This window comes from Mycteria americana, chromosome 1 (genome assembly GCF_035582795.1).
Source record: "Mycteria americana isolate JAX WOST 10 ecotype Jacksonville Zoo and Gardens chromosome 1, USCA_MyAme_1.0, whole genome shotgun sequence".
In the NCBI taxonomy this organism is placed as follows: domain Eukaryota; kingdom Metazoa; phylum Chordata; class Aves; order Ciconiiformes; family Ciconiidae; genus Mycteria; species Mycteria americana.
In genome coordinates this window covers 23,058,802-23,084,981 of record NC_134365.1, presented here as the reverse complement: position 1 = coordinate 23,084,981, position 26,180 = coordinate 23,058,802, and the positions used below count along the sequence as shown (strand labels likewise).

Here is a 26,180-nt window from a genome sequence, read left to right as displayed (position 1 = left end):
GTTTCCCTAGGAGCTCTTCATTCATCATGCAGGCCTCCTGCCACCTTTGCTTGATTTTGTCTTCTAGTGCCTGTTTTTGTAATGTGCCAGCATTTTACACTGTGAAATTATGAAAGGATTCATAAAAGGCTAGAAGGGACCATTTAGATTTGTCTAGTTTTGAACTGTGTAGGAAAGCTTCATCTTGTAACTCTTCCAGTAAGTCATGACTTAGCTGGAGCATGGTGTCTGGGGAAGAATAATTCCAATGTAAAATTTTCCTATACTTGAACAAAAAGTATAACCAGAGTCCATCCTTAAGTTAGTTGTTGGGCTTCTTCATGATTCGCATTTTTTTTTGCAGAGAATAACCCTGACTATAAGCCCAGTTAAGCCTGACTGTTAATCCCCCACTCTTTCTCCGAATTAATGTTTATATTTGCAGATGACATCAAGTTGGGCGGGAGTGTTGATCTGCTTGAGGGTAGGAAGGCTCTACAGAGGGATCTGGACAGGCTGGATCAATGAGCTGGGGCCAATTGTATGAGGTTCAACAAGGCTAAGTGCAAGGTCCTGCACTTGGGCCACAACAACCCCATGCAACGCTACAGGCTTGGGGAAGAGTGGCTGGAAAGCTGCCTGGCGGAAAAGGACCTGGGGGTGTTGGTTGACAGCTGCCTGAATATGAGCCAGCAGTGTGCCCAGGTGGCCAAGAAGACCAATAGCATCCTGGCTTGTATCAGAAATAGTGTGGCCAGCAGGACCAGGGAAGTGATCGTGTCCCTGTACTCGGCACTGGTGAGGCCACACCTTGAATCCTGTGTTCAGTTTTGGGCCCCTCACTACAAGAAAGACATTGAGATGCTGGAGTGTGTCCAAAGAAGGGCAACGAAGCTGGTGAAGGGTCTGGAGCAGAAGTCTTATGAGGAGCGGCTGAGGGAGCTGGGATTGTTTAGCCTGGAGAAAAGGAGGCTGAGGGGAGACCTTACCGCTCTCTACAACTACCTGAAAGGAGGTTGTAGCGAGGTGGGGTCGGTCTCTTCTTCCAGGTAACAAGTGATAGGATGAGAGGAAACATCCTCAAGTTGCGCCAGGGGAGGTTTAGATTGGATATTAGGAAAAATTTCTTCACTGAAAGGGTTGTCAAGCACTGGAACAGGCTGCCCAGGGAAGTGGTTGAGTCACCATCCCTGGAGGTATTTAAAAGACGTTTGGATGTGGTGCTTAGGGACATGGTGTAGTGGTGGAATTGGCAGTGCTAGATTAACAGCTGGACTTGATGATCTTAAAGGTCTTTTCCAACCTAAATGATTCTATGATTCTATTCATCTCTCTCTTATCTCTTGAATCTTACACTTCTGTGGACTACACAGCCAACAGCTATAGCAAAACAACATACCTTTGAATTTTACTGACTCTCACAAAGATGATTCTAAACGTATTAGCTGTCATATACTTTGTATGTTTTTCTTCCTCATCTTTCTGCTAAATACTGTTTATTATTGCAACTGGTTTTTTCCCCCTATTTGTCTTTTTAAAAATGGACTATGATTATTAAAGTTCATACCTTACAATACAAAAAGAAGATACTCTTTAAGCTCCGTGTCCATCTATAACCTATATTAATGTGATATGAAAATGTTTCTCAGTCTAGATTGATACTGCAATTCTTAAATTACAGTGTTTGCTTTTTGGATGTACACAACTGTTGATCATAAAAAGACTATTACTTCTTTATTATTTTTTTCTTTTGGTGACACAGTTCCAAGAGAAGAAAAACTGTGACCTAGCTCCGCAGGCTTCAGCCAGGCTCTCCTGCAGCGATGGCCGTTTAATTCCCTTTGCTGCTCTGGAGATGCACATTGTAACAAGGCTGTGGAATGGCACTGTCTGGAATTGAGTGTCCTTCCTTGGCTGCTGTTTGCACTGTGCAATTTTGGTTTTATGGTCCTGTGCCTGCAACATATAACACATGGGCAGGCTTTCCTCTGCGCTCGTATGGAGATAAGTGGAGTCGGTGTGCTGGAAGGTGTGTTGCATAGGAATGTGCTTGTGCAGTGGAAATACAGAACTGGTTTTGATACAGGAAGGTCTGGCATTTCCATCAGGATGCTGATCCTTCCAGATCTGTATTTGCATTGCCAAACACTGTTAAAAATAAATAATATCACAGGACAGCATGCTGTTCCTGGGCAAGAACATCAGGAACAGCGTACCCAAGATTCCTTTGTCTCTCAGTACTTAACAGATACAGAAGGACAAATAAATTGTTTTACTCCCATCACAAAACTTAGTAAATATACTTTGTTGTTGAGTCCTGCATTATTAATTTCTCTTTGACCCTACCTCGGATTTTGTGTTCTTCATTTAGTAGGTTTTCACTCACATAGCCTTTTACATATGCTAAGTAATTATCCTTTTTATTCTACAGTTGTGCATTTAAAGGCTGTAATTCCCATTTTACAAATGCAGAAACTACAGCCAGGTTTGGGGAAATTGGCTTTATTTAAACTAGAGGGAATTCACCTCTGATCTGGTCTTTGAATGTGGAGTTATGATTTCAGTTTTGTAGTTCCCTAATTACGAAGCCATGTCCTAATGTTTTCTCAAGGACCATGTAAGTGGAGTGGTCTGTTTAGTTGCAGTAACTGTCTGGGAAACAGGTTTCCAGAAGAGGAGTTCTATTCAAAAGAGATGAAAAACATCATTTGGGCTAATTTTATAGGCAAGCGATATACAAACTATAAAAAATTAGCTTCAGTTGAGTGTAGTGGAAAGGATGAACAACGAATTTAATTTCAGTGAAAAGGCTTGGAAACATCTTCTTGTCCTAGTGGCCTAGATGATCTCACAGAAGCCAACAGAGCAGAGTTTGTGGGCCCCAAAGGTTGACACTAAAGTCTGTTGGATCAGTAAATGTGGAAGGCAAGCGGAGCAACTGTGCATGGTTGACATACATCTGAAGAAAACAGAACAGGAATTAAAGAGGATGTGTTGGGTTTGTTGGCAAGGTTTGGTAGTGGAGAGCTGCAGGGGTGGCTTCTGTGAGAAGACACCAGGAGCTGCCCCCACATCGGACACAGCAAGTTCCAGCTGGCTCCAAGACGGACCCGCCGCTGGCCAAGGCTGAGCCCATCAGCAATGTTCATGGCATCTCTGTAATAGCAGATTTAAGGAGGGGTAAAAAACACTGCGCAGCAGCTGTGAGAGAGGAGTGAGAAAATGTGAAACAACTCTGCAGACACCAAGGTCAGTGAGGAAGGAGGAAGAGGAGGTGCTCCAGGTGCCGGCGCAGAGATTCCCCTGCAGCCCATGGAGAAGACCACGGTGGTGCAAGTTACCCCCTGCAACCCATGGAGGACCACGTCAGAGCAGATATCCATGCTGCAGCCCGTGGATGACCCCGTGCTGGAGCACATGGATGTGCCCTGAAGGAAGCTGCAGCCCATGGAGGGCCCGTGCTGGAGCAGGCTCCTGGCAGGTTTTGTGGCAAGACCGGTGGCCCACGGGGGACCCACACTGGAGCAGTCTGCTCCTGAAGGACTGCATCCCGTGGAAAGGACCCATGCTGGAGCAGGTCATGAAGGACTGTCTCCTGTGGGAGGGATCCCATGCTGGAGCAGGGGAAGAGCACGAGGAGGAAAGAACAGCAGAGACAACGCGTAGTGAACTGACCACAGTCCCCGTTCCCTGTCCCCCTGCACTGCTCAGGGAGAGGAGGTAGAAGAGTCAGGAGTGAAGTTGAGCCTGGGAAGAAGGGAGGGGTAGCGGGAAGGTGGTTTTAGTTTTGTTTTTTGTTTCCAACTATCCTGTTCTGTTATTAATTGGCAATAAACTAAATTAATCTTCCCTGAGTCAAGTCTGTTTTGCCCGTGATGGTAATTGGCAAGTGATTTCCCTGTCCTTGTCTCGACCCGTGAGCTTTTGCATTTTATTTTCTCCCCCCTGTCCTGCTGAGGAGAGGGAATGAGAAAGTGGCTCGGTGGGCACCTGGGGGCCAGCCAAGATCAACCCACCACAGAGGAAAAGAGCAGGAAGTTCTTCATGTAAGCTGCTATTCCCAGGGTTTTGTAAAAACAAGGGCAGTTCTTATTCCAGTTAAAAGGCAAGCAGCAGGGATGCTGAGATAGTCTTAGTAAATCGGTATCTCTGGTCTCTGTAACTGTGTTAGATCTTCTGTAAGAAGTGGTTCGCCTGAATATTTTGTCTCTTCCCTGATGTTTTTGAAGAGCACAACTATACTTACCTCAAAATTACCAGCAGGAAATAAGACGTTATTCAGCTACTAGACTCTGATGTTTTGTCATTTCCTATTGCATGGCAAACGTTTGAGAACAGTCTTTACTGTATCTGTTCCATTAAATTTTGGGTTCTTCTTGAACCAATTCATCCAGCCACAATAATACACCTAGTTGGAGATACCTTTAAGACATAGGAGTGGTCCAGTGCTTGAGCGACATTCTTGCAGCACTGTCCATGCTAGGAAGTGGGTTAAGCTGAAAGCAGTATTGCTAGCATGCAGAGAAAAAAGAAAATGGGTCACTAATTTGTTTCTTCTTTTACAGATACCAGTAAGTTAGCTGTTTAAGAAAGGGTCTGCCAAGTTTTGCATGAAAATTTTGTGCTTTTTAAGGTCTCCTGTATCTAAATTAAACACAGCCCATCTCTGTTTACTTAGTGTTTTTTGGCGGGGTAGGGGGAACAAAGCATACACTTAGCTAGCGCTCCGTTGAGGCATTATAAGGGAAAAATACTTGCAACACCTGGGAAGGAGGAATATGCCACTCTGTAGATCTTGGTTGTAAAACTCTTTCAACTTCCCAAGCTTAGCCTCTCATTTTTATAATGCATATTATTTTTTTTCACCTTTTAATGGATGGACTCTATTTTGGGTTTTTTTTGTGTGTTAAAGGTGTTACCTGCAATATGCATTTGTCCTTTGTGTAAAGTACATGAGCATTTTATGGTATCTGTATTTATGTCTGGTCAAAGGCAAGAAGGCTGTTCATAATTTTTGTCACATTGCATACTTCTATTGTAACAATCTGTTTACATGTGATAGTCAAATGCAAGTAGAGAAAACTGCATGAGTGATGTATTGTGAAGGGATAAGAGAGATTTTTGCTAAGCCCTCAAGTCAGTTCCTTGCAGGCTTCATTTCTACATTCTACCTGTAGACTGGTTCTGGATTGGTTGTATACCAAAATGCTCAACAGGCTTGATTTAAAAAATATATATAAATTGAGGTCAATAGACAGTTCATACTGAGTTCAGGAAGATTTGTATCAAGCCCTCAGGTCTTTGCTCTGTAAGTCTATACAGTCCTTGTTCATCAGTTAGTTTCTGTTCTTGCCATTTTACTGTCTTCTTTCTATAGAGAATGAAATATTAATTTCCTTTCTTCAGTGAGCCTTGTAATTTATCAGAATTTAACTTCATCTGTGGTAGGAAAAACCAATGTGGTTTGACACCACTTAAAAACCATGATGTGCCTCTCCTTTGTCTGTTTCCTAGTTGGGCCTTAGTTTGGCATTTAAGTATGAGCTTGCAACTTGGAAGGGCTTTCATCATCTCTTTTGTTTGACAGAAAAGCTGTGTCTTGTCAAAGAGTACAGAAGGCCAGCTGAACGTAAATGTCTTTATGTAGGTGGAAAGGGGCTGGAGCTTCCAGCGCTTTCAGCCTTGGGTCCCTCTTCTGCAGGAGTGCCTGTTGGGTTCCTGTTCGTAGAGGTCTGAGGAGGTGGGTGGCAGACCTGTTTCTTTATTTGCACAGTATTTGAGAATGGACGGATAGCTCCCGGGCCATACGAACACCTGTTCAAGCTTCTTCTGCCATACTCATGGTAATATTTACCTGCTCTAGTTCTCTCCTTTTGTCATCTCTATTTACTGTCTCTTGTTCACGTTTATGTTCTTTCTGCTTCTCTGCATTCCCCTCCCCCTCTCACCCATTTCCTCTTCAGTTTTTCCTTCCCTGCCAAGTCACTCCTTGTTTTCATTTTGCATGCTGCCTAGAATACTTTCTCCTGAGTCTTTTCTAATTCCCTTTTGATTAGCTTTTTATTTTGTGTAGAGATTGCATATACAGACAAGAATGCTTAGAATTCAGACAACTGTTGGATAGCTTCCTAGCACAATCTGAAGCTTGCATTCAAGGATTTATGCGTGCTACTAAAAATTGCCTTTAGGATAATGCAGAGAGATCCTGTGCTCCAAGGCACTTTGCTCACCTTAACTGGGTTCTTGAATCAAATATTGTTCAGGTGAAGTGGTAATAACATTGTGAAGGATATGTCTGCTCTGGTCTGGATGTTTTTGCCATGTTAAGGGTGAAAAATCTGTCAATAAATCGATAATTTAATGAGGAGAATCAGTAAGAATAGGATCCCATTTCAGAAAGTTATCGAACTGAAATGGAGAATTTTCTGAATGAAGACTGGCATAGTTCCAGTGCTGCTACCTGCCAGGAGATAATAAAATGCAGTTAAAAAAATACTGCTATTGTGAAAGAAATTCGGCAGCACAGCACCAATATTTCAGCTTACAGAAAGGCTGATGCATACATTAGCACCAGGAATAAGTGCTATTTCATGTAATCTCAGTAGTGTTGTATGAAAAGGAGTGTTTAGAAAATATAGGAGTTCCCCCCAAAGCGTTAACGAGATTTTGGTGCTGTGAACACTCATAAAACCTTCAGTGGGGTGAGAACACCAGCGAAACCATGCTCTTCCCCCCAAACAGGTGAGATTAACTAAAACTCCAAAGGGTGCAGTCCTTTTTATTCCTGTTCCTACATGCCACATTCTTAGGTGCAGAAATTCCTGTGTCTGCCAGTTATTTCCTTACTATCTACAGTCATACCAGCAAAAACAGCCTTTAGAATGTTTTCAGCATCTGCTCTGGAAAATCAAGAGGCTTCAGTAGGAAGACATTGAAATGATTTAGAATGCAAGTAGTCATTGTGATATCCTTGATCAAGGTGGCTATTGGCAGAAGGCGTCAGCTTTTCTCATTTGTTGGGAGTCTAACTACTTATAGATACATTTCTTTAAAAAAAAAAAAAGTATATATCCTCTCTGGTCTCTGTGTACAAATGACAAACTTCCCCTTTTTGCATCTGGTTCCTCCCATCCTGATCCACTTCATGCACATCCATGACAGAAAGTAGTTCTTCGTTTGCTGTAGCGGTTTTACAGCCTACGTTCTGGGGAACAGCCCTGCGCCCTCAGCCCCTTGTGTCTGCCCCAGGAAATCCTGTGAAGCGCTTTGGTAATTCCTATGGGTGATGTTCAGCCTTACCTCATCTGCAAGTAATATGCAGCAGGAACTCGTCTACTGCAAATGCCAAGTCCTGCATGGACTCGGGCACAGTAGTCAGCAGTGCACCCGTGTGGCAGCGAAGCCCTACCATGATCTGAGCTGGGTTGATGAAGTTGTAGCCACAGGGTTAGGGAAGTGATTTTTTTTCCCTCTTCAGAACCCACGAGACCACATCTGGAGGACTGTGTCAGGTGTAAGAGAGGAAAAAGTAAATGTCGGAGATTTTATTTTTGTTCAGTCACTGCTTTAAAAACTTGGTGCCTTAAATCCAGGTCTTGTGCTGCTTAGGTTGTATGGGTTTTAAGTTCAGAAACCTAAGTCTGAAATGCACATTGCATCTGTCTGAAGAAGTTGGCTTTGATCTGTAGCTTTGCTTTCTTTTCCTTGCTCCCCTCATCAGGTGGACTATGAGGATCCCTTTGCAGAGGGACTGTTGCATTTACAAGGTTAATTGCTCATTTTCATGGCTGCTGGGGAAGAAGACAACGGTTGCTGGGGCTATGGCTGGTTGGCAGTTACCCTGCAAAGTTCAGTGCTTCGGGGTGTCCCCGCGAGACCACCCTGACTGTCCCTGGCTGGTCTTTCCTGGCTATGACAGCTGGTTTCCAGTAACTCTTTTCCCAGTTATTGTCCCATTCTTCAGGGTGGAATAAAACGAAAACTCTCCAGGTGAAGCTGGTGGGATTTGAACCTCATCCATCTTTTCTGGGGACTTTTTAAAAAGCCTTTATTATTCTCGTGTTGCTCAGTGTCAGTAGCATGAGCTGCCATCAGTAGTATGGTCTGTGGGGTTTTCAGATCAGTTCCCCACACCTGTAGTGAACAGCAGTAGCACATCCCAGGCCGCTCCTGGAAAGCTTATCCTCAGTTCAGGACAACTTTCTGCATTTCAATGCTTGCAAAAGAGATGCCTGTGTCTGAACTAGCTACTAGAGGCCCCCTTTATTTACGTACCTCAGCAGGGAGCATTTGGTGACAGACATCTGAATTTGGTCAAGTGTCTTCCCAAAAGAACGAGTCCTAGGTGTCCCGTTTGTTGGTTTGACTTTTGAGAGCCCTTAAATAGGTCACTGGAAGGGTGACGAAAATGTTTGGGTAAAGGATAGTGTCTTGTAACATGACTTCTCGATGTTTCATTGAGGAAGTATTGAAGCATGTAGCAAGACTTCTCAGCTAAGACCTTGACTGGCCTTCATCCTGGTCTTAAATGATTTCTAAAAACTCAGTACTGCTGGAGCGTATGAATCTAAACTATGATGGCACATGGGAGATGTCTATTGCAAGAGAGCATTTCTGATACATAGAATAGCAGGATTTATTTTGATACATATATGGGGGGAGAGAGAGAGAGAGAGCGCAATGTCGAAAATTAACTGGAAACAGGATTTTAGGTATGGCAAGAATTAGAAAAAACTGTATGATCTGTTGCACCACTCAAGCTGATTTACTGGTTTCTCGTTATTGGGGGACGGGAAGGGCAAAATGCTAGTTTCATTATCTCAACGTTAAAAACATAGCTAAAAAGATCTTCTGTGCAATAAATAAACATTTTCTAATTTCAGATTACTTTAGCACCATGACAAAGTACTTTCTCCCCTGCTCCAGGCAACTTCTTAAAGTCAGGACCTCATTTACTCAAAAATACTTTCTCTTTTTACAGTATATTCACTCATCAGGCATAATTCACAGGGTAAGTGGAAATAATATAAAAGATGTTTATATTCTGATAATGTGAGTGGTGTTTGTGTATAAGCATGCTCATAAATATGCCTGAAGTTCTGTTTATAGTGTCTCTATTTATAGTGTTTGATTGTGCTTTTGGTTTCTTGTTCAATAGGAACAAAAGGTGGTATGGCTACATCAGTGTAAATTGGGCACTCAAGTTGCACTAAATACAGCTTGGATTTGGATTTCTTAAATTACTTTGTCAACTTGAGTTGTAAGTTTCCACAAGAGCAAATAGTGTCTCAACTGAGATGGATGAGAGTTTTTTCTGGCTTTTTTTTAATTCAGAACGATGTTTAAATGTTGTTTAAACATTATGTTAATGTCCAAAGTTGGGAAGGGAATGAAAACATAGAAACTGAAAAAATAGTCCAAAATTTTAGAGCCTTGAAAACCTCAATTTTTTCTCAGAGAAATTAAGCATCTGATTCTTTTTGAATCCCTGCTGCGTCTGAAGTCCACTTAAAATCACTTTTGCACTGTGAAGGAGTTCTGAATGTTGCCCTCATATGGTAGCAAGCAGCATCACTTCCCCAAAAACTGCATCAGAACAGTAGAAACTGGCTGTCTGTAATAAAATATCAGGGGTACCACAGAAAGTGCACGTTGTATAGTAGCTTTAAGCTGGACATGGAAACTACGCAAACTGCCAAAATAATGTAATAAATTGATATTTTTATTTCTACAACTGCTGTGATCATGGTCTAAATTTACAGTTGCTTAGACTTTTTCTGAGCTCCCTCTTGATGGCTCTTGAGCTTCATGGTTTCATTACGGTTCTTTGCACCAATTTGTTTTGCTCCAAGGCCCCTCTGATCTTAAAACATATTAGTACAAAACAGCTGGATGCCTGTTAAAAAGTTCAGAGGGAAGATTCCTCTAAATGTCTTGTGTAAAGTGACAAACAAAGGTTTGCAAAAGCTGAAGGAAAATTTATATCTGATTTTTTTCTTTCTCTTTATAACTGAATGTCTAAGAGTAACTGACAGTGCAAAATCTTCTTAGTCATTGCCAGTACTCTTGCCTTTGCTGCTAAACTTAGAAGTACAAATTTTGAAGGTCATTAGAAGTCTCTACAGGAGCTAAAGAGGCTTAAGGGAATTTTTTTTCATGTTGCAGTCTCCATTCAGCTGACTTGGTTGGGAAATTGATTTTCCCACAGAAGAGAGCATAGGCTTTTATGTAAAATTCTGTTTGATTCCTTCAGTACTCCTTCTAGATCTATCAGGGTAGGGAACCTTTTTAAAGTATATTTTGATATGCGATGTGTACAGTCCAGAAATAGATATGTGAATCCTTAAGTTTGTGTTGTTAGTATTAAAGCAACAAATTTATGTCCAAACCCCACTCATAGTAAGATGAGTGAGTTCCTTCACTGGCAAGTATTTTCCTGACTTCTAGCAGAAAAAAAGTTGATTTGTCTGGGGGAAAACATACTGGAAAAAAAGCCAAACTTATTCAAGTTTGTATCTTTGTTTCTGTTATTTGTTATATTTAATTTTCTAATTTAGATTTATGACATCATTTTACCTGTTGCTGTTCTAAGTAGTTGTATGAAAACCATTAAACCTAAATGAAAGGAAGAAAGAAAGCATGCTTTATTGTGCTTGCTGTAAAATAAATAACATTCATTTCAAATCTGATTACAGGATCTAAAGCCTGGAAACTTGGCAGTAAACGAAGACTGTGAATTGAAGGTAGGATACATTTATTTTCTAAAAACAGTTAGATGTATTAGAAATACACCACAGAAGACAACGGGTGCAACAGCTGTAGACATGCTGGCTGGTTTCAGTGATGGACCAGGCTTTCAGCCCACAGGCTTTGAGGAGTCACGGAGAAATAGGGGAATGCTGGAAAACGGAAGGGAAGAGGATCAGATGGGCAGTGGTAACAATCCTGAAAAAAATTACAAGAAACTGCTCCTCGTCAGTATTTTCCCATTTGTGTGACTTCAGTCACAACAGGAATAATTAAATATTTATTTAAGAAATAAAGCCCTGAGTAGTGAGAATCTATTCACCTCCTATTTGTATGTTCTTGACTGACATAAATGTGCGTTTCGTACGAATGGCAGAGGCGATGATCAGTTTCTGGGATCATTCTAGAGCCAAGCACAAGAAGTGGCTGCACTTCAAGCTAGAAGCGTTGCCCAGGATGTCCCGGCTGAAAACATCCAGTCCAGATAGGACGCTCCAGGAACCCGGTACCCAGTGCTAATAGGGAGAAATGAGGGTTGACTCCAAGACGTAGGGAGGATTTCTGGTGAGGAGGTCAGTGCCACAGGTTACTATATTCATGGCATCGTTGGAGCAGTTGGTGACTTTGGTCCCTCCAGCTGGGTGAAAGGCAGTGTAAGAACTGAAACTGCTTCTGCGGGTTTGGTGTTGACAGAGCAGTCCACGCCACAGCTGTGTGCCCACACCAAGTGCGTGTGCGTGGTGGTAGTAGTCAGCCTTTTCCTGTGTGATGTGTATTTTGCAATGAATACCAGTATACTTTTATCCAGTCACTCAACTAAAAATACTTTTCAAGAAAAAATCATGTCATGGTTACAGTTGGATAAAAGCTGTAATGGAGAACTGTTTTTATGATGTGTTGCAGCTAATCACTTCAGAGAAGCATGAGAGGAATCACATACTCCTCACCCCGAACAAGAACATCTTATTTCTTTAAAAGTGATTCCTTCTGCACTGTTACAACTAGCAGTAGTATCAATTGCCTATAGACTACAGTGTATTTCGTAGCAGGAATATATCAGTTCTGCTTGATTTTTTCTCTTAATTGAAGTAGTGAGGAAAAAAAATCATTAAAGGGAGACAATTCCTAATTCAGCCTCCTGCAGTTCAGCTATGAGCTGTTTCTGTTGCTGTGATGCAAGACAGTTGCACTTTGTGGCATTTCTTGTATTACCTGGTTGCTGCTTCTCTGGCATGGGGCAAGTATTGGCATGTACCATGACTCCCTTTGTCCTACCCGTCAGGGCTTCCCTCGAAAGATGGATAGGAGGATGGTCCACACCTCTTCCCAGTATGGAAACTGGGCTTAGCTGGCATGCACTCTTGGAGATTGGGGCTGTAGCACCCATTGTGGAAAGTCCTGAAGTGTAGATGTTGCCACTTCCTTGGAAATGTTCTCAGTAGAGTCCATCTTCTCCTGTATAATGTTTGTCACCTCTGTCCTCCTTCTAAATCATTGAACTGAAATACTGAATCTGTCCAGTTCTGACAGCAGTTTCTTACACGTATTAGAAATCTTCCAAAGCCCGTTAGAGTGGATAATATTTGTACTTCAGAAATAATTATGCAATGTACCCTGACTTAGCGAAAATGCATCTATTTGGCTGTGTAGAATGACTTTGTTATAAAAAAGCCAATTATTCATTATGAAGTAGAATTATGTGGTACTCTGTTTATTTTAGGAACATAGTTTATTCTCTTGAGCATAGAGATAGTAGCCCCAGACTGCTTCCAGTCCCCAGTGAATTCTATTCTTGTATTTTAATAGATCATTATCAATTTTTAGAATTGTTTTGTCACCTATCTTCTCTTAGCTCTAGCAATCTGAAAGGCTAGTCAGGGTTTTTCACTTAATAACAAAATCAAGCTACGTCTTCTGTCCTGTGCTTGAATCATGACTGGCCTATAAATCCTCACAAAACAACAGTAAATTTGAATGGGGGCTTTTGTGTCTTGATATGTAAGTACATTTAGATCTTATGGTCAAGGTTTCCTCCCTAAAAGAGACATAAGACTTCATGGCAGTAGTTCAGTTATGTGAGAATTTCAGCTTTGAATAAATATAAAAAGTCTAACTCTACAAGCTGGGAGATACAGAAGAAGATCAAAGGTTGTGAAGCACTCCCTTAATTAAATAAAATAAAAATTGATGCAACACTGCAAAAAAATTTTTTACCATATTACAGACAAATTATATACTTTCACGTAGCTGTTGTAATACAATTTTTTGCTCTTTGGAGACTGACCTGAATGTTCAGGGTCCTGTCATTTCAGAATTTCCCTATCTAACACAAAAAGCCATTGTCTCCTCCTGGCTTGTATGTGGCCAAACAGTGAGTGGGCCCCAGGGTGATAGGGAAAAAAAGAGAATCTAGAAAAAGCAGTTGTACATCTCGTTGTCCCCCCGTGCAATTACATTTTGAGATGCAGCCCAAGTCTAAGACATTCTTCCATGATACGATCACTGCATCTCCACTGTATCTCCTTATTTAACACAACTTATTTTTCTGTTACCTTGGACATTTTTAAGCTTTTAGATAAACCGAGGCAAATAATTCTGTATCAGAACACAATTTTGTGAAATGACAAGGAGAAAATGTAGCGTTAAGCTTTAGTTTTTGTTTCTTGACTCTCAGAGTGAAATTATGCTGTCCCTGGTTGTACGATAAGCTCTGATAAAATATGCAGAAGAAGAATGCAAATTTGCAATTAGGAAATAAACTGGTTGTCAAAAGGCAACTCCGGTCTATAAACAGAAAGCAAACTATAATATGTTGAGAAGTGTGCATAAAAAATATTAAGACGAGGATTTACCTGGGATCTCTCTTACGCTGAAGGAGTTGAACTGACTTCCCCCACGTGCGTGCATTCGGGTGCAATGGGCAGGACGTGACCCTGCTCTGAGACTGCGCTTCCAGAGTCAGTTTATGCGGGCACGGGACCGTGCTGCCAGGGATAGTCCAACCCTTTTCCCCCATGTCTGTGCACTCGGCAGCTTCCCTTGCATCAGCTCCAGTGGCGATGAGGCTGTAGGCAAGTTGGAACAGTTCCTTGAATTGGTAATTAATTAATAAGCAATCAGTTTTATTTTTCACAATGAGCTTTCTGGCTCCCTCGTCTGATGCTCTCAACTGCTACGTAGGAATCGGAAAAGTGGCAGTGAAGGGTGCCTGAGGGGAAGTCACTGCCCTTTCTGCAGTCTTGACGTTACAAGTTATTTTTGTTACGGTTATTGAAGCAAGTCAGGAAAATTCAGTTTGCTGAGTAGAAGGGAAGCTTATCCTTGAGGACCTGAGGGGAATTTGCTCTCTCTTTCATAATTCCTGCATTATAAAAAGGATTTTCAAACTTGCTCTGAAAATTGCTTTGGAAGTTCCAGCTGAAAAGTTGAAGATTGGCATATGAGAATAATAGTTTCATGTGAAGATTGTTGTTGAAGTGGTACCATGTTAATATTAAGTACTACCAGGATACACTTGTTCCTGAGCCTAATGAATATATAAATGAAAAGAAATCCTGAAGTTAATACATAATGCACAAAAATTCTCACTGTTGTTTTCTGCTTTTATGAAAATACAAACCCAAATTATATTTTAGCTGTCTCCAACTCCAAGTGTCACAAGCCTTAGTATGGAAAAGGCCAAAAGGCCTAAAAAGCAGTGACAGAATAGATGGTACCATGTGGGGCTTTTGACGTATTACGTAAAACTTCCTTTTTAATTCCACCCTCCTGCCCCGAGTTAGTGGGAAGAGAATAATGTGTGTTGTATGTGTAGAATAAATTTGAAAGCTGTATATAAAAGTGTATTTTGTTACTGCAAATATTTTGATTCTAGTAAATCTTCAGTATGCAAAGTTCTGAGGGGTAACTTTGGCTGTAATCAATTGTATTTTATTGGTAGGAATAAAAATCTCTCCCTTGGCATCCTATTCCTGTTTTTAAATTGGTAGGTAATCAGCAGTTATGGGGAAGATGTGGAAATGATGTTTCAAGTATGGCAATAAAGATAAGCCATAGCGTTTCATACTCTTGATCTATGAATGAAAATGTAATTTTCCTTTCTGCTAGTTCCAAGGAATGATGAAACTATCCTGAAATATTTTAAAATGTTTAATTACAGAGAGCGTTACAAAAACATCACTCTTGGTATATTAATGCACAGGTGCTCCTTGTAAAAATGTCTGCCCTGTCAATATATAATGAAGCCTGATACACATGGAAACTAGTGGCTGTTCATGCAAAGCTACATATTCAAATATCTGTGGATGATGATGATTTATCTTGAATAGACTTTACTTACTCAAGACCCCTGCTTCTTGTTAGAAGCATGAATTTCCTGGTAAACTATGAACTGACTGTCATTCCAGGAGTGTTCCTTGCTGTTGGCCGCATCTTTTGGCACCATCTTTTGAAGGTCCATACAGGTGGGCCTTTACGTTAGCCAATTTTGTGGAAGTTGATGAAAGGCTGTAACGTTCATTTTTAATCTTGCTGCTGTACACATTGCTATATCTAGAGATAAATATCTGAGAGTCTTAGAAATAAGCTGAATTGTGCATAATCCTTTAAAAAAATTGCATTGACCTTGTGTTTCTTACAGAGGGTTGTTCTGTAGTTGACGCAGTAGGTTGGGGAAAACTCAGTGGGGCTAAACAATCATAATTCCCTACGCTTACTGTATATTTTTGATGTGACCTAGAGGAAGCTTTCCCTTATATAGAAGCTCATAAAACAAAGATAATGATTCCTCCTTACTTCAGAATATTATTGGAACACACTCTTCAATAATTGTGCCACCTGGGATAGGAGAGCAATGAATACCATCTAAAATGGGTGCTGTTCTTTTAGCCCTAACAAACTACGATACTCATTCCATGGCCAGGGAATTTTTTGCATTGAATGGGACCCCTACCTTTTTAATTAATAATTGAATAATTTATTCTTTTCTTTACTGGTTTTACAGCTTTTAGTGTTCCTATAGGAGTATCTAACGTGGGGAAAAAAATCGTAAAGCTTCTTGCTACTTATGTCTTGATTTTTCAAATGAGAACAAGACACCTCAATGAGAAAAAAGATGCAAAAATAAGCTAGTCTCTGCAGAATGCTCCAATTCTTTTATTTTCCACATTTGTAAAGTCTGTATAAAACAGATAACTAACCATCTGATCAGGATGTTCTTTGTGCTTCCACTACAGATTCTGGATTTTGGATTGGCGAGGCATACAGACAGCGAGATGACTGGTTACGTGGTTACAAGGTGGTACAGAGCCCCAGAAGTCATACTTAACTGGATGCATTATACACAAACAGGTCAGCATCTCTTCAGAAAGTCTTAACAGAGCTGAAGCATTCACTGAATCAGACAACATATAAGCAAGTCTTTGTTTCTGAAGTGAATGAGAAATTGGAGGTGGAAATGACAATATAATTACGCAAAACTTCCTTGTAGATAAATTGCAGGTAATCGTTTGGTGGTTGTGAGTTTGGGGGCTTTTTTGTGTATTTTCTGAGAGTAACAGAAAGGGCCAAGGTGGTTGGAAAAAAGCAATACAAATGTATACAAATGTGACAGTCTGGTCTATGTTCTTGTGTTCTGCACTGACTGTCATCTTCCTGCAAAGATGTGCTGATTGTAACTCAAACAGATAGGGGAAAATGGCAGGAGGAGGGAATTCAAGTAATGCTAGGATAACTATGGAAGTTTTTGAAAGCATTGAAAATTTACTTCCCATGTGCATCTACCTGTTACTGAGAAACTGATTCTGCATATTATCAGATTATCTCCAGTTTGCTAATTAGAAAGGCTGGTAGTTTTACCTATACTGTTCATCATACTTGGCAAGGCACCCATTTATTTTGTAACAGGCTATAAAGGTAAACTTTACACTTCTTTAAAATATATTTTAAATGAAACTTTATGTATGTTTAAATGGACAAGTATTCAGCAATTTGATGTGACTGTTGGTCTTTTTTCAGTTGACATCTGGTCTGTGGGCTGTATAATGGCTGAGATGATAACAGGGAGGCCTCTGTTCAAAGGAAATGATCGTATCCTTCAGTGAATTTGACACTAATGTACGAAAATGATGAGAAGCTCTTATGTAATACAGTAGGTCTGTTCAAAACCTGATGAGCATAAATTGAAATGAATAGTAAAATGGCTTGCACCTTTCTCATTAATTGGTTATTTGATATCTGTACCACTTCTGCACAACTGCAAATTAAAACTTGTATTACTGAACTTTTTCAATAGAGAAGGAGAGGTGATCTTTGAATCACGTCTCCAATCACCAGGTAAAAGGTTCTGTGATGATAGAAAAGGCATATTTTGATTTTTTTTAGTAATAGATTCCACAACTCCAGAATACGCACAGAAGATTCTGCTGTAGTATACGGACTTATGTGCACATGCTAGTCCATTTCATGCTTTTTGAGACTTTTACCAAAAAATGTTATGTAAGTAACATCTAGTAAAGTGTTTTAGATTTACAGAAAACATCTAGTCTGATAATTTCATTGCTGAAGAATTAAGAAAATAGTTAAGATTAAGCCATAATTCAACCTCAAGGGATGCTTCATTGGCAGTAGTAGTTGTGATAGTTAATAGAGGACGGTGTTAATAGAAGAGAGCAAGAATTTTTTACTTTTTTTTTTTCATTTCACAGCTTTGTATGTTTGACAGCTCAGCCTAATCATTTTGCACTCCTTTTCCCCTTGTGGAGTTCCAGTCAATAAATTGCTTATCTGCAAATACCTGTTTACAGAATCACAACTGTTTAATTTTAGTTATATTTGTATTTAAGTATTTACATGTAAGATTAGGACTTCCTTGCATGGATCATATTATTCTCGTTTTGTGAGGAAAAACATAAAAAAGGAAAATTGCATTCACCAAGTGGTGATAGGGACTATGGAAAAGCAGAATACATCAAATTATTTCAGCTATACAGGTTTTAAATACACATTAGTTCTTAACAAGAAAATACTAAAACGCCTGCCAAAGAACAGCCGTTGACTAACATAGCATTTCTCAACTAATGCTAACCTTGAGCATTCTGGTACATAAATAAGGAAATCAATGAGTCATAATTTTCAAGTTGCACTGTAAATGTAAGAGTAGAGAAGCTAGTATTTTAGTCATACTGGGTTTTGGAGATTTCAGAACTATTGGCTGAAGTTCTACGTCCTGTGTTACAAAGGAAATTACCCCAGCGTAATAGTCCTTGCTGGCCTTTGGGTATATGAATCGGTATTACCTATTGTCAGGGAAATGCAGCCATGGGTTCAGCTGGGGGTAGGTGAATAAGAAAACAGCTAACTTAAGGGATTTTTGTTTTAGTAATACTAATAGGTTATCCTCCAAACTTGGTATGGGATTTTATTTATTTATTTATTTCATCAGTGTTACCCACCATTGCCTTTTTCTGCAGAGGCTGGTGGAATCCTCGTGTGCCGAGCGCTGATCTAGCTTCTAGCTTCTCATCTGCTGCTCTTACCAGAGTAGCAAACGAGTCACAAAGGTGTTCTTTGCAGCATTAGCCTCCTGTGAATATGGTGTTTCTTCTTTGAAACAGCTAATATTGTTGCTGATTAATCTGTGCTGGTTTAGGACACAGAAGACTAGGGAGAGTTCTGATGCCTTACCCCAATGTCTACAACATCTCAGCATCTGGAATTGAGCTAAGCATGTGGGAAATGAGGAGGAGAGGGATTAATTTTTTTTCCTTGAAGTTTCTCAATATGGAGAAGAACTAACACAGACCAGTTTCCTCTGATTTTTGTTCCATTTATCACACCACCTGATGTTCCCTGTGACTTTTCCTGCCTCTGCATCACCTAAGTATTGGATATACCAGGGCAATGCATGCAATACATGGATTGTTCAGATACTCCAGATACTCGAATACTCTTGCACTGATTTTGACCAAAAATATAGAGGAGACCTGATGATACTAGAGGATTTTACAGATGATTCCATTATATGTTACCAAGTTACAGGATATTTTATTTCAGGTGCTTTCAGTATCTTTGCCTTTTGCAAGAAAAACAGAGAACTTTCATCTCATCTTTTTAAAATCTTTTGTTCAGTCCTTGCATTATGGTTTTTGCTTTATTCTCCAATAGCGAAGAAACTCACAATTTTTGCAGGGTGTTTAGTTTTATGGTGAAAGACTTTGTTCCTTATTTCTGGTATTCAGATCTGGACCAACTCACAGAAATAATGAAAATAACAGGTACACCAACTCAAGATTTTGTTCAAAAACTGCAGAGTCAAGATGTGAGTATTCTGCTTTGTCAGTTGGTTTTACATGTCTTAATTTGACTTAAGCCATGCTCAGTTCTTAGACTGGCTGAGATAATATGTATTGACTACTGAAATGACCCCTGATGGTACATCTCTGCCCTGAAGTGCTTTGCACACCCAGAATAGTTACTGCAGATTAAGGGGGCACAGAAAATGATCAGGACACTTGAAAAATCTATATATTTAAATACTTCAAAATTTCCAGTGTGTACCATATAAACAGTTGAGCTGATGCATTACTACCTTTATCGGAAATGTACTGAACACATTAATCTATTCAGAAAACCCAGTTGTTCTGCAGATGTCTCTGACTTTGTCTTTCCTATTCTTGTGTGGATGTCCTTCTAGAATCCTTAGGCCCCTACTAGAAAAAAACTAAAATTCATCATTAGACTAACTATACAATTTAAATACTAATGAATTACTGTATAAGGTTCACTTCTAGAGATTCCTGTAAACACACTATGACATTCTTTCAAATTATGCATACATATTTATTCTAATTAATATATTAAATATTTAGCACTAATAATTAAAGCTTTACATTATCATTTCTTAATCACCATTTTAAGGCTTGATTTTAAAAAAAAAGTTCCTTTCAACAGGAAGGTGAATATAATCAGGGTTTATGACCCCAAAAAAATCAATTTGTGCAATGTGCTATCAAAGCACTAGTGAGTTACCTATTAAGCATATAGTTAATGTTGTCACATTACAAAGGCGGCAAAGGTCTAATTTAATATTCATGTTTCTTTTAAGGCAAAAAACTATATCAAAAGCCTCCCAAAAGTCCAGAAAAAAGATTTTGCATCCATCTTGAAGTATGCGAATCCTTTGGGTAAGACAGTTTGTGTGGATGTGTACAATTGGTCTTGTTCTTGTGTTTGCATTGGAGGCAGCAGCAGTATCAGTCCTGTGATAGGTTATGTGATGGTTCTCATACTTTTCTATCTCTTGCTTTCCATAATTCCTAACTTTGATTTTAGTGGCTGAACTTTGCCAAGTTTAGACCCTGCCAGGAATCAGATGTTTCTCAGAAGAGTCAAAAAAGAAGTATTTTGTGTTGTAGGCTCCAATCCAGCATCTGCTTAATGATTTTACTGGAGCAGCTTTCTCAAGAGCCCTGGGAAATTAAATATATGTAATAAATTTTTCTGTGTATTGTATTTGAAATATAATTCTGAAAGCTCAATCTGATCTACAGTAGAAATGCAAGCAAATAGAAAGCTGACATTTTAGTCATGGAATGAATACATCCTGAGAAACATCTGTGCATTCCTGAGAAGCACTGGCTTGGATTTGATAGATATAAACAGCCAGAAGAGCATACCAAGTGTGCATAACTGTGACATGACTCGAGGCAGCCAGAGCTCTGAGGTGGCTCTGCCCAAACCTTATCATTCCCCAGTGACCTGAACACTCACAAAGCCAGTTTTATTAGAATATCAATTAGGATAATTGAATCTTCTCAATTTAAGGAGTTAAAATTGCATGTTCAGATACAGTAGAAATAAACATGATTAATAAGCAGCTCTTACCCTGACTGCATGGTTAGCTCACTGACCTTCTCAGCTACAGCCAACTCTACACATTTCCATTTACTTTTAAGGACATTTCTTTCTATAGCTTCTGTGCCCATCTGGCTGCTCCTTATGTAGAGAACAACTAACTGCTCATGGTCTGGGAGAGAAGGCTGGAGAGAGTCCACGATGTGGCAAGCAGGAGTTGCAGCGTAGCATCCTGTCCCACGCTGCTGCCTCTTCTTCCTTTCAGCTGCTCCACCCAACCCAGGAACGTTCTTTCAGGGTAGAAAAACAGAATAAACAAATCATTCATCATCTCTGTTTACACTAGCCCATTTTGACAGTCTAACAGTGAACCTGATCCAAAATCCACTGGAGAGGAACATACAAGATTTTCATGAATTGTTTTGGCTGAGGTCAAAAACACATAGTAGATAAAGTCAGCACTGAGATTCTGAGCATGGACAACTGACTTGTCTTAGTGAACTTCAAAGTGTACTTGGGCTTGGATTTGGTCACACACAGAGCAATTCTCATTAGCTCTACACCCACCTGTTCATTCTGCTGCTGTCAGGTCGTGATATACCTTAGAACCACAACACAGTGGCGGCAGTGATGAAAGACACCTGGGAAAGCCCCAAGCACAGTGGTCCTGGAGCAGAGAAGTTATTAGCTGAGGCGATGTGGCTGTATTGCATACAGAAGCAAGGGAGCATCTCTGCATTGCATCAGGCTTTGTACACGCCCCAGCTTGCTCACGACACTGTTTTGTCATGCAGACGGGCCTCACTGGCTATAGAATGAACACCCAATGATTCTGCTTTATAACTCTGTGTGTTTATTTGATATATCTCCAGGGCAACATTACTGTGTACAAGCTGGAATCAGTGGCATGACTTGAATGTACTGTTTGTTTTCTGTTCAATAGCTGTAAACCTTTTGGAGAAGATGCTAGTGCTGGATGCAGAGAAGCGAGTCACAGCAGCTGAGGCTTTGATGCATCCTTACTTTGAACCAATTCATGACGCTGAGGAAGAAACTGAAGCTGAGAAGTATGATGACACATTTGATAACATGGAGCTTCCGCTAGATGAGTGGAAGCGTGAGTTTAGTTTTGTGATGTTTTAAAAAATGACCAGATAGAAAGGCTATCCAGAAATAGGAATATTCCCCTTTACAAGTTACTTTCTCTGCTTTTGAGGGAACAGAGTAAGTAGACAGCATTAAGACAGAGAAATGCTATTGATAAGCCAGTGTTCCTCTTATCAATTCCTCCTGGAACAATCCCCAAAGGTTTCTTCTCTGCCTCCTAACAGAGGCTCTTCTCCTCCTTCTCCTCATGTGTCTGTCCTCCCATCTTCTGCAATGTAGGAAAGAAACCATTTCTGTAACATGTTCCTTCCAGTGGATAGGACAGGCAGATTCCTCACCTCTTGGCTCTATAGGACTGCTACGGTTGCTGGCCTTAATTTTAAGTTAGGTTCTCTCAGGGAGAGAAAACATATCTATCTCAGCAGAGATTTAAGTCTGAATCTAGTTTTCATCTAACATCAGAGGTTTGTATTTTGGCTTTTAAGCGAGGACTTGTCCTTTAAAGCTGATGTGCTCAGTAGCTCTTTCTGAGGATATTGCCCCCTATACTGTAAAGTCAATGCTCGCATCCCTTTGAAAGCAGCTATAACATTTCAGTATTGGGCTACTTCTTCAAATCTGAAATGGTGAAAAAACGATCCTTGATTCCCTTACTTTTTGTACTCTTTCTCTCTTTTTTGCCTGAAGAGGTCTCTCTCTTCCTGACCTAGATCAGAGCCTAACCATGCTGGGGGTTGCACCTTGCTCATGTCTGTGCAGCTCCTTTTTTGATTCAGCAACACTATGTTTATTCTGTTGTTTTGCAGGCATTACATACAAAGAGATACTGAACTTCCAGCCACCACAGACATCGGAGTCAAAGGAGACAGCGGTGTAGTTGTATGACTCAGTCACTTCACAAATCAGAAGAAAGCAGGAAAGTTGTAAATGTTTGTGATATTTCAGGTGTATAAAACTTTTATAAATAAACTGGATGTAATCTGTTTCATCTGCACTGTAAGAAAGAGCAATGTCTTTTACTCTGCAAGTGGAAGTTGGTGCCTTTGGAAGTAGCATTTCAAAACTGTCCAGAAACTTATTCTTGCCTACGACTTCTTCCTTCTGCATGAAAGGATTCAGACTATAATAACCTGTTGCCATCCTCAAAAAAGAAGGTAGGACTAATTCTTCAAATCGGAGATCAGAAGAGTACAAGTTACCACCCTAAGCAAGCTGAGACACAGGGCATGTCAGAGATGTGCCATGACTGCTCTCCAAGGCCATTGAACTGTCTTGAATGCAAGAAGTATTCATGTGACCTCCTCTGGAATATTTCACCTCAGTAAGATGCCTGGGGAGGCTAATCAGCTTCTGCTACCTCAGCTAGTGCAGCGGGTAGCAGAGACACAGCCCGAATGAATGCCTGTGTCCCGTCCTGTGTGAGTGGAGTAGAACCTGAGATCCAGCCATTTTTGACAGATCTGGGCAAGAGGCAAGAAGCAGAGAAGTGTCGACGTCCTAGATTTTTTCAAAGTAACCAGCATAGCAGGACAAGATTTGACAAACGCACCAGATGAACAGGTGCTAGACAATCACTGTCAAGGGGTACAATTTTTTCCTCTGCATACAGTGCAGTCTCTTTGTGTAATAGACTAGGGATCAAGGATTTCCAGGGAGAAATTCTTAAGACTTTCTCAAATTTTGTAATCTCTCTAGCATCTTAGTATTGAAATGATCACTGAAACAGTACATCTTCTCAGAGGATGTACTGGTTATAGAATCAGCAGTGCTGATTTTAGAAATAAAGCTGCACGCGGGTCACATTATAGAAAATAAAATTAGGATAAAAATGCTACGCTGCAGCTGTTCATTGAGAATACCTGCAGCAAGCTGTTCCGTTCACAGTGTATAGAGGTGTTGCCAGGTGCAGAAAAACAACCATTCCTTTTTTTAGCCTTTTGAACTCATCTTACTTGGGGGGGAAACTCTCAGACCTTCTGTTGGGAGGTGCCTTACCAGAGGGAGTCAGCTTCCTGATGGGATGTTGGTTAGACACTTCATGAGTTCCTCTTACTGTCTGGGTTCATGTATTGTATTTTCCTAGGTGCTTAGTTTGTAATAATCTCTCAGAGGTAGGAAAAAGAAATTGGCAAACCTTTGGTGTTTGGAATTTCTTTGTGAGATTGCTTGTCCTTGTTAAAGGTAATCTCTCTACAGTTGACTATTTGAATGTGGATTATTCCCAATGCAATATGCTGTTGTGTGTTGCCACTGAGTGAAACAGTTGCGAACAAAGACATTTGGTCTTAGCAGGTAATAACTGAAAAAGAAGTAAGAAATTACTTGGGTTTTTTTGCTTTAATAACCAATTTAAACAGAAGTTTAATCAAGGCAAAGTTGTTCTGTTTCTTTCAATGAATGTTTAAGTTAAACACCTGTAAATATTAGCATTTGTTTAAAAATTGTGATAAGCATTGATTAGCTGAGATGGGCACCTAGAGAGACTAAATGGTAAAAGAAACCTTGAATTATTGACGTATTTGACAAGTCATTAAAAACTATAGTTTCAGGAATGCATGCAAAAAAAGCAGAGAATGTAATTTGAAACAAAACATTTTTCCACACTACAGGTCACTGAGGAAGGCACACTTAAGAGTCATACTCCATTTTGCACTATTGACTTTCTGCTTGGACTACACTTTCATGTTAAATAGGAACTGGAACTTTATTTTTTACTGAATAGATGTTTTCCCTTTTAGGATCATGCCCTGTGGTCCTCTTAAAAGTCATGGGAGAAGAGTGTCTATTGGAATTGGTGGGTTTGATAGAGCCAGTCAAGGGCAATGGCAGAATGTCACAGAGTTCTTTGAAAATGCTCCCTCTGTATTTTAAATGGAAATTCAACATCCTAAATTCTAGCAAATGTCTGAAGTCTTGAGATAATGCAAGTGGCTCAAATGTTAGCCTTCAAGGGAGCATGTGTTTTCATTGAAAAACTGGTTTGCATTGTCTTTGTAAATGCCAACACTTCAATAGGCATTTTCGATTCCTCCCGCTTTAGCTTTAGTGAAGTCAAGCCCTAAAAACCTCCACTGGCTGAAGTGAACGTTTCCCTTCATAATCTTGACATAGTATTGGAGAAGCAGCTAGCCTGCGTGAGAAAGACATAAGAAGATAATGTTGGTTTTTTCTAGATATTGGGAGAATACAGAACTCTTAAAATAACTGAAGAGAAGACCCTGATGCATGTGCCAGCAAAGACAGAGGTACTGCTGTGCTGTCTAGTCAGCAAACAGTCTGTAAGGTAAAATAACAAATGTGGAATTTTGTCACATCTTGGCAAGATGTTTCTGCTAGGAGATTGAAATCTGCAGAAATGGCTCCAAACAGCAATAGAGATTATTAGTATAAATAGCTCATTAAAAGAAATGCAAGGTGAAAGCAGAAATATTTTGCATGAGATGGGAGGCAGCTGCTGCTTCAAAGGGAGAGACAATATTTCCTAAGTTTTTATTTGCTATTTCTACTGGTGCTAAGCAACTCAGGAATAAGAACCCAGTTTCTGTTTGCCTTAAAGAGAAATGTAAATCTGTTCTGCATGTACTTGAAATGTATTGTGAAAAATAAAGGTTGGGGGTTTGTTTTTTACACAATAATGGTCTTATTTTCCCCATATGTATTCCCAAATGTATAATCACTACTGAAAATAGTATTTTTGGTATAAGGGAACTGTATGAAACCTAATATTGTAGGTACATTTCATGTAATGTGAGCTGCTGATGTAGTTTATTTTGGAAGTCAGTCAGACCACAGAGCCTAACCTTTCTCCCATTTTCCAAACTTTGTCAGCCACGGAGCTGATCCGATTGTCCTACTGCCACCTAATTATTTCTTACAGCATCTTGGGATTTTACCAGACATCTCTGCTTTGTTCTGAAAGACAGGATTTCAGTCCTTAAATGCAGTTGCCTTCCTCATCCTGATTTTAAAAGCTGAAGTCAGGTTGACAGTCATCAAGCATATACATCTTTGAGTTGGACAGGGAAGTTTGAGTTAACAGAGTTCTAGTAGGATATATGGGACCTTTGCCCTGAAAACCCATGTGCCCCCTGAGTGTTTTAGAGCAAGATTGTCCCCTTAAGTATTGGTCTTCATTGCACTGAGGACTCATCGTTCATGTTGAATTTTGATAGTGTGTTGTGGGCCAGATGTGGCTCACAATTTCACTTCTTGATTATTTTCTGGGTTTTTTACAGGATAACACTGAGGTGAGTGCTAATATGTGTACTGCAAAATGTGTTCAGAAGATCCACTTTGTTCTTGATTCGCAACTACCAGGCACATGAGCTGGGTGGGATTCTTTGAGCTTCCTACTTTCTGATCTGCTGTTCAGATACAAATATCATGCTTCTGGTTTGCTCCAGCTAAGGTTGGTTGTCAGAGGATGAAGCATCTGTTGGATGCTATCATTCACTGGATCTTGGTATGAAATACTTCTGTAGGGCTTTAGATGACCC

General features: G+C 40.1%; 1 protein-coding gene across 3 annotated transcripts in view; it reads left to right on the top strand.

Annotated features, from left to right (window-relative positions):
- The window catches only part of MAPK12 (mitogen-activated protein kinase 12), a 44,201-nt gene extending 18,896 nt beyond the window's left edge, over nucleotides 1-25,305 (top strand). Inside the window, exons 5-12 of one of the 3 annotated variants that reach the window (XM_075492936.1) lie at nucleotides 8,960-8,989; nucleotides 10,674-10,721; nucleotides 15,960-16,074; nucleotides 16,741-16,812; nucleotides 18,963-19,042; nucleotides 19,829-19,907; nucleotides 21,521-21,644; nucleotides 22,491-25,305. In XM_075492936.1, coding sequence (XP_075349051.1) covers nucleotides 8,960-8,989; nucleotides 10,674-10,721; nucleotides 15,960-16,074; nucleotides 16,741-16,812; nucleotides 18,963-19,042; nucleotides 19,829-19,907; nucleotides 21,521-21,644; nucleotides 22,491-22,569 — 627 coding nt within the window. In that variant the 3' untranslated portion in view covers nucleotides 22,570-25,305. Of the gene's footprint in view, nucleotides 1-8,959; nucleotides 8,990-10,673; nucleotides 10,722-15,959; nucleotides 16,075-16,740; nucleotides 16,813-18,962; nucleotides 19,043-19,828; nucleotides 19,908-21,520; nucleotides 21,695-22,490 lie in introns of all 3 variants that reach the window. The other 2 variants (XM_075492917.1, XM_075492927.1) reach the window with 2 other exon arrangements.
- Nucleotides 25,306-26,180: the final 875 nt, after the last annotated feature.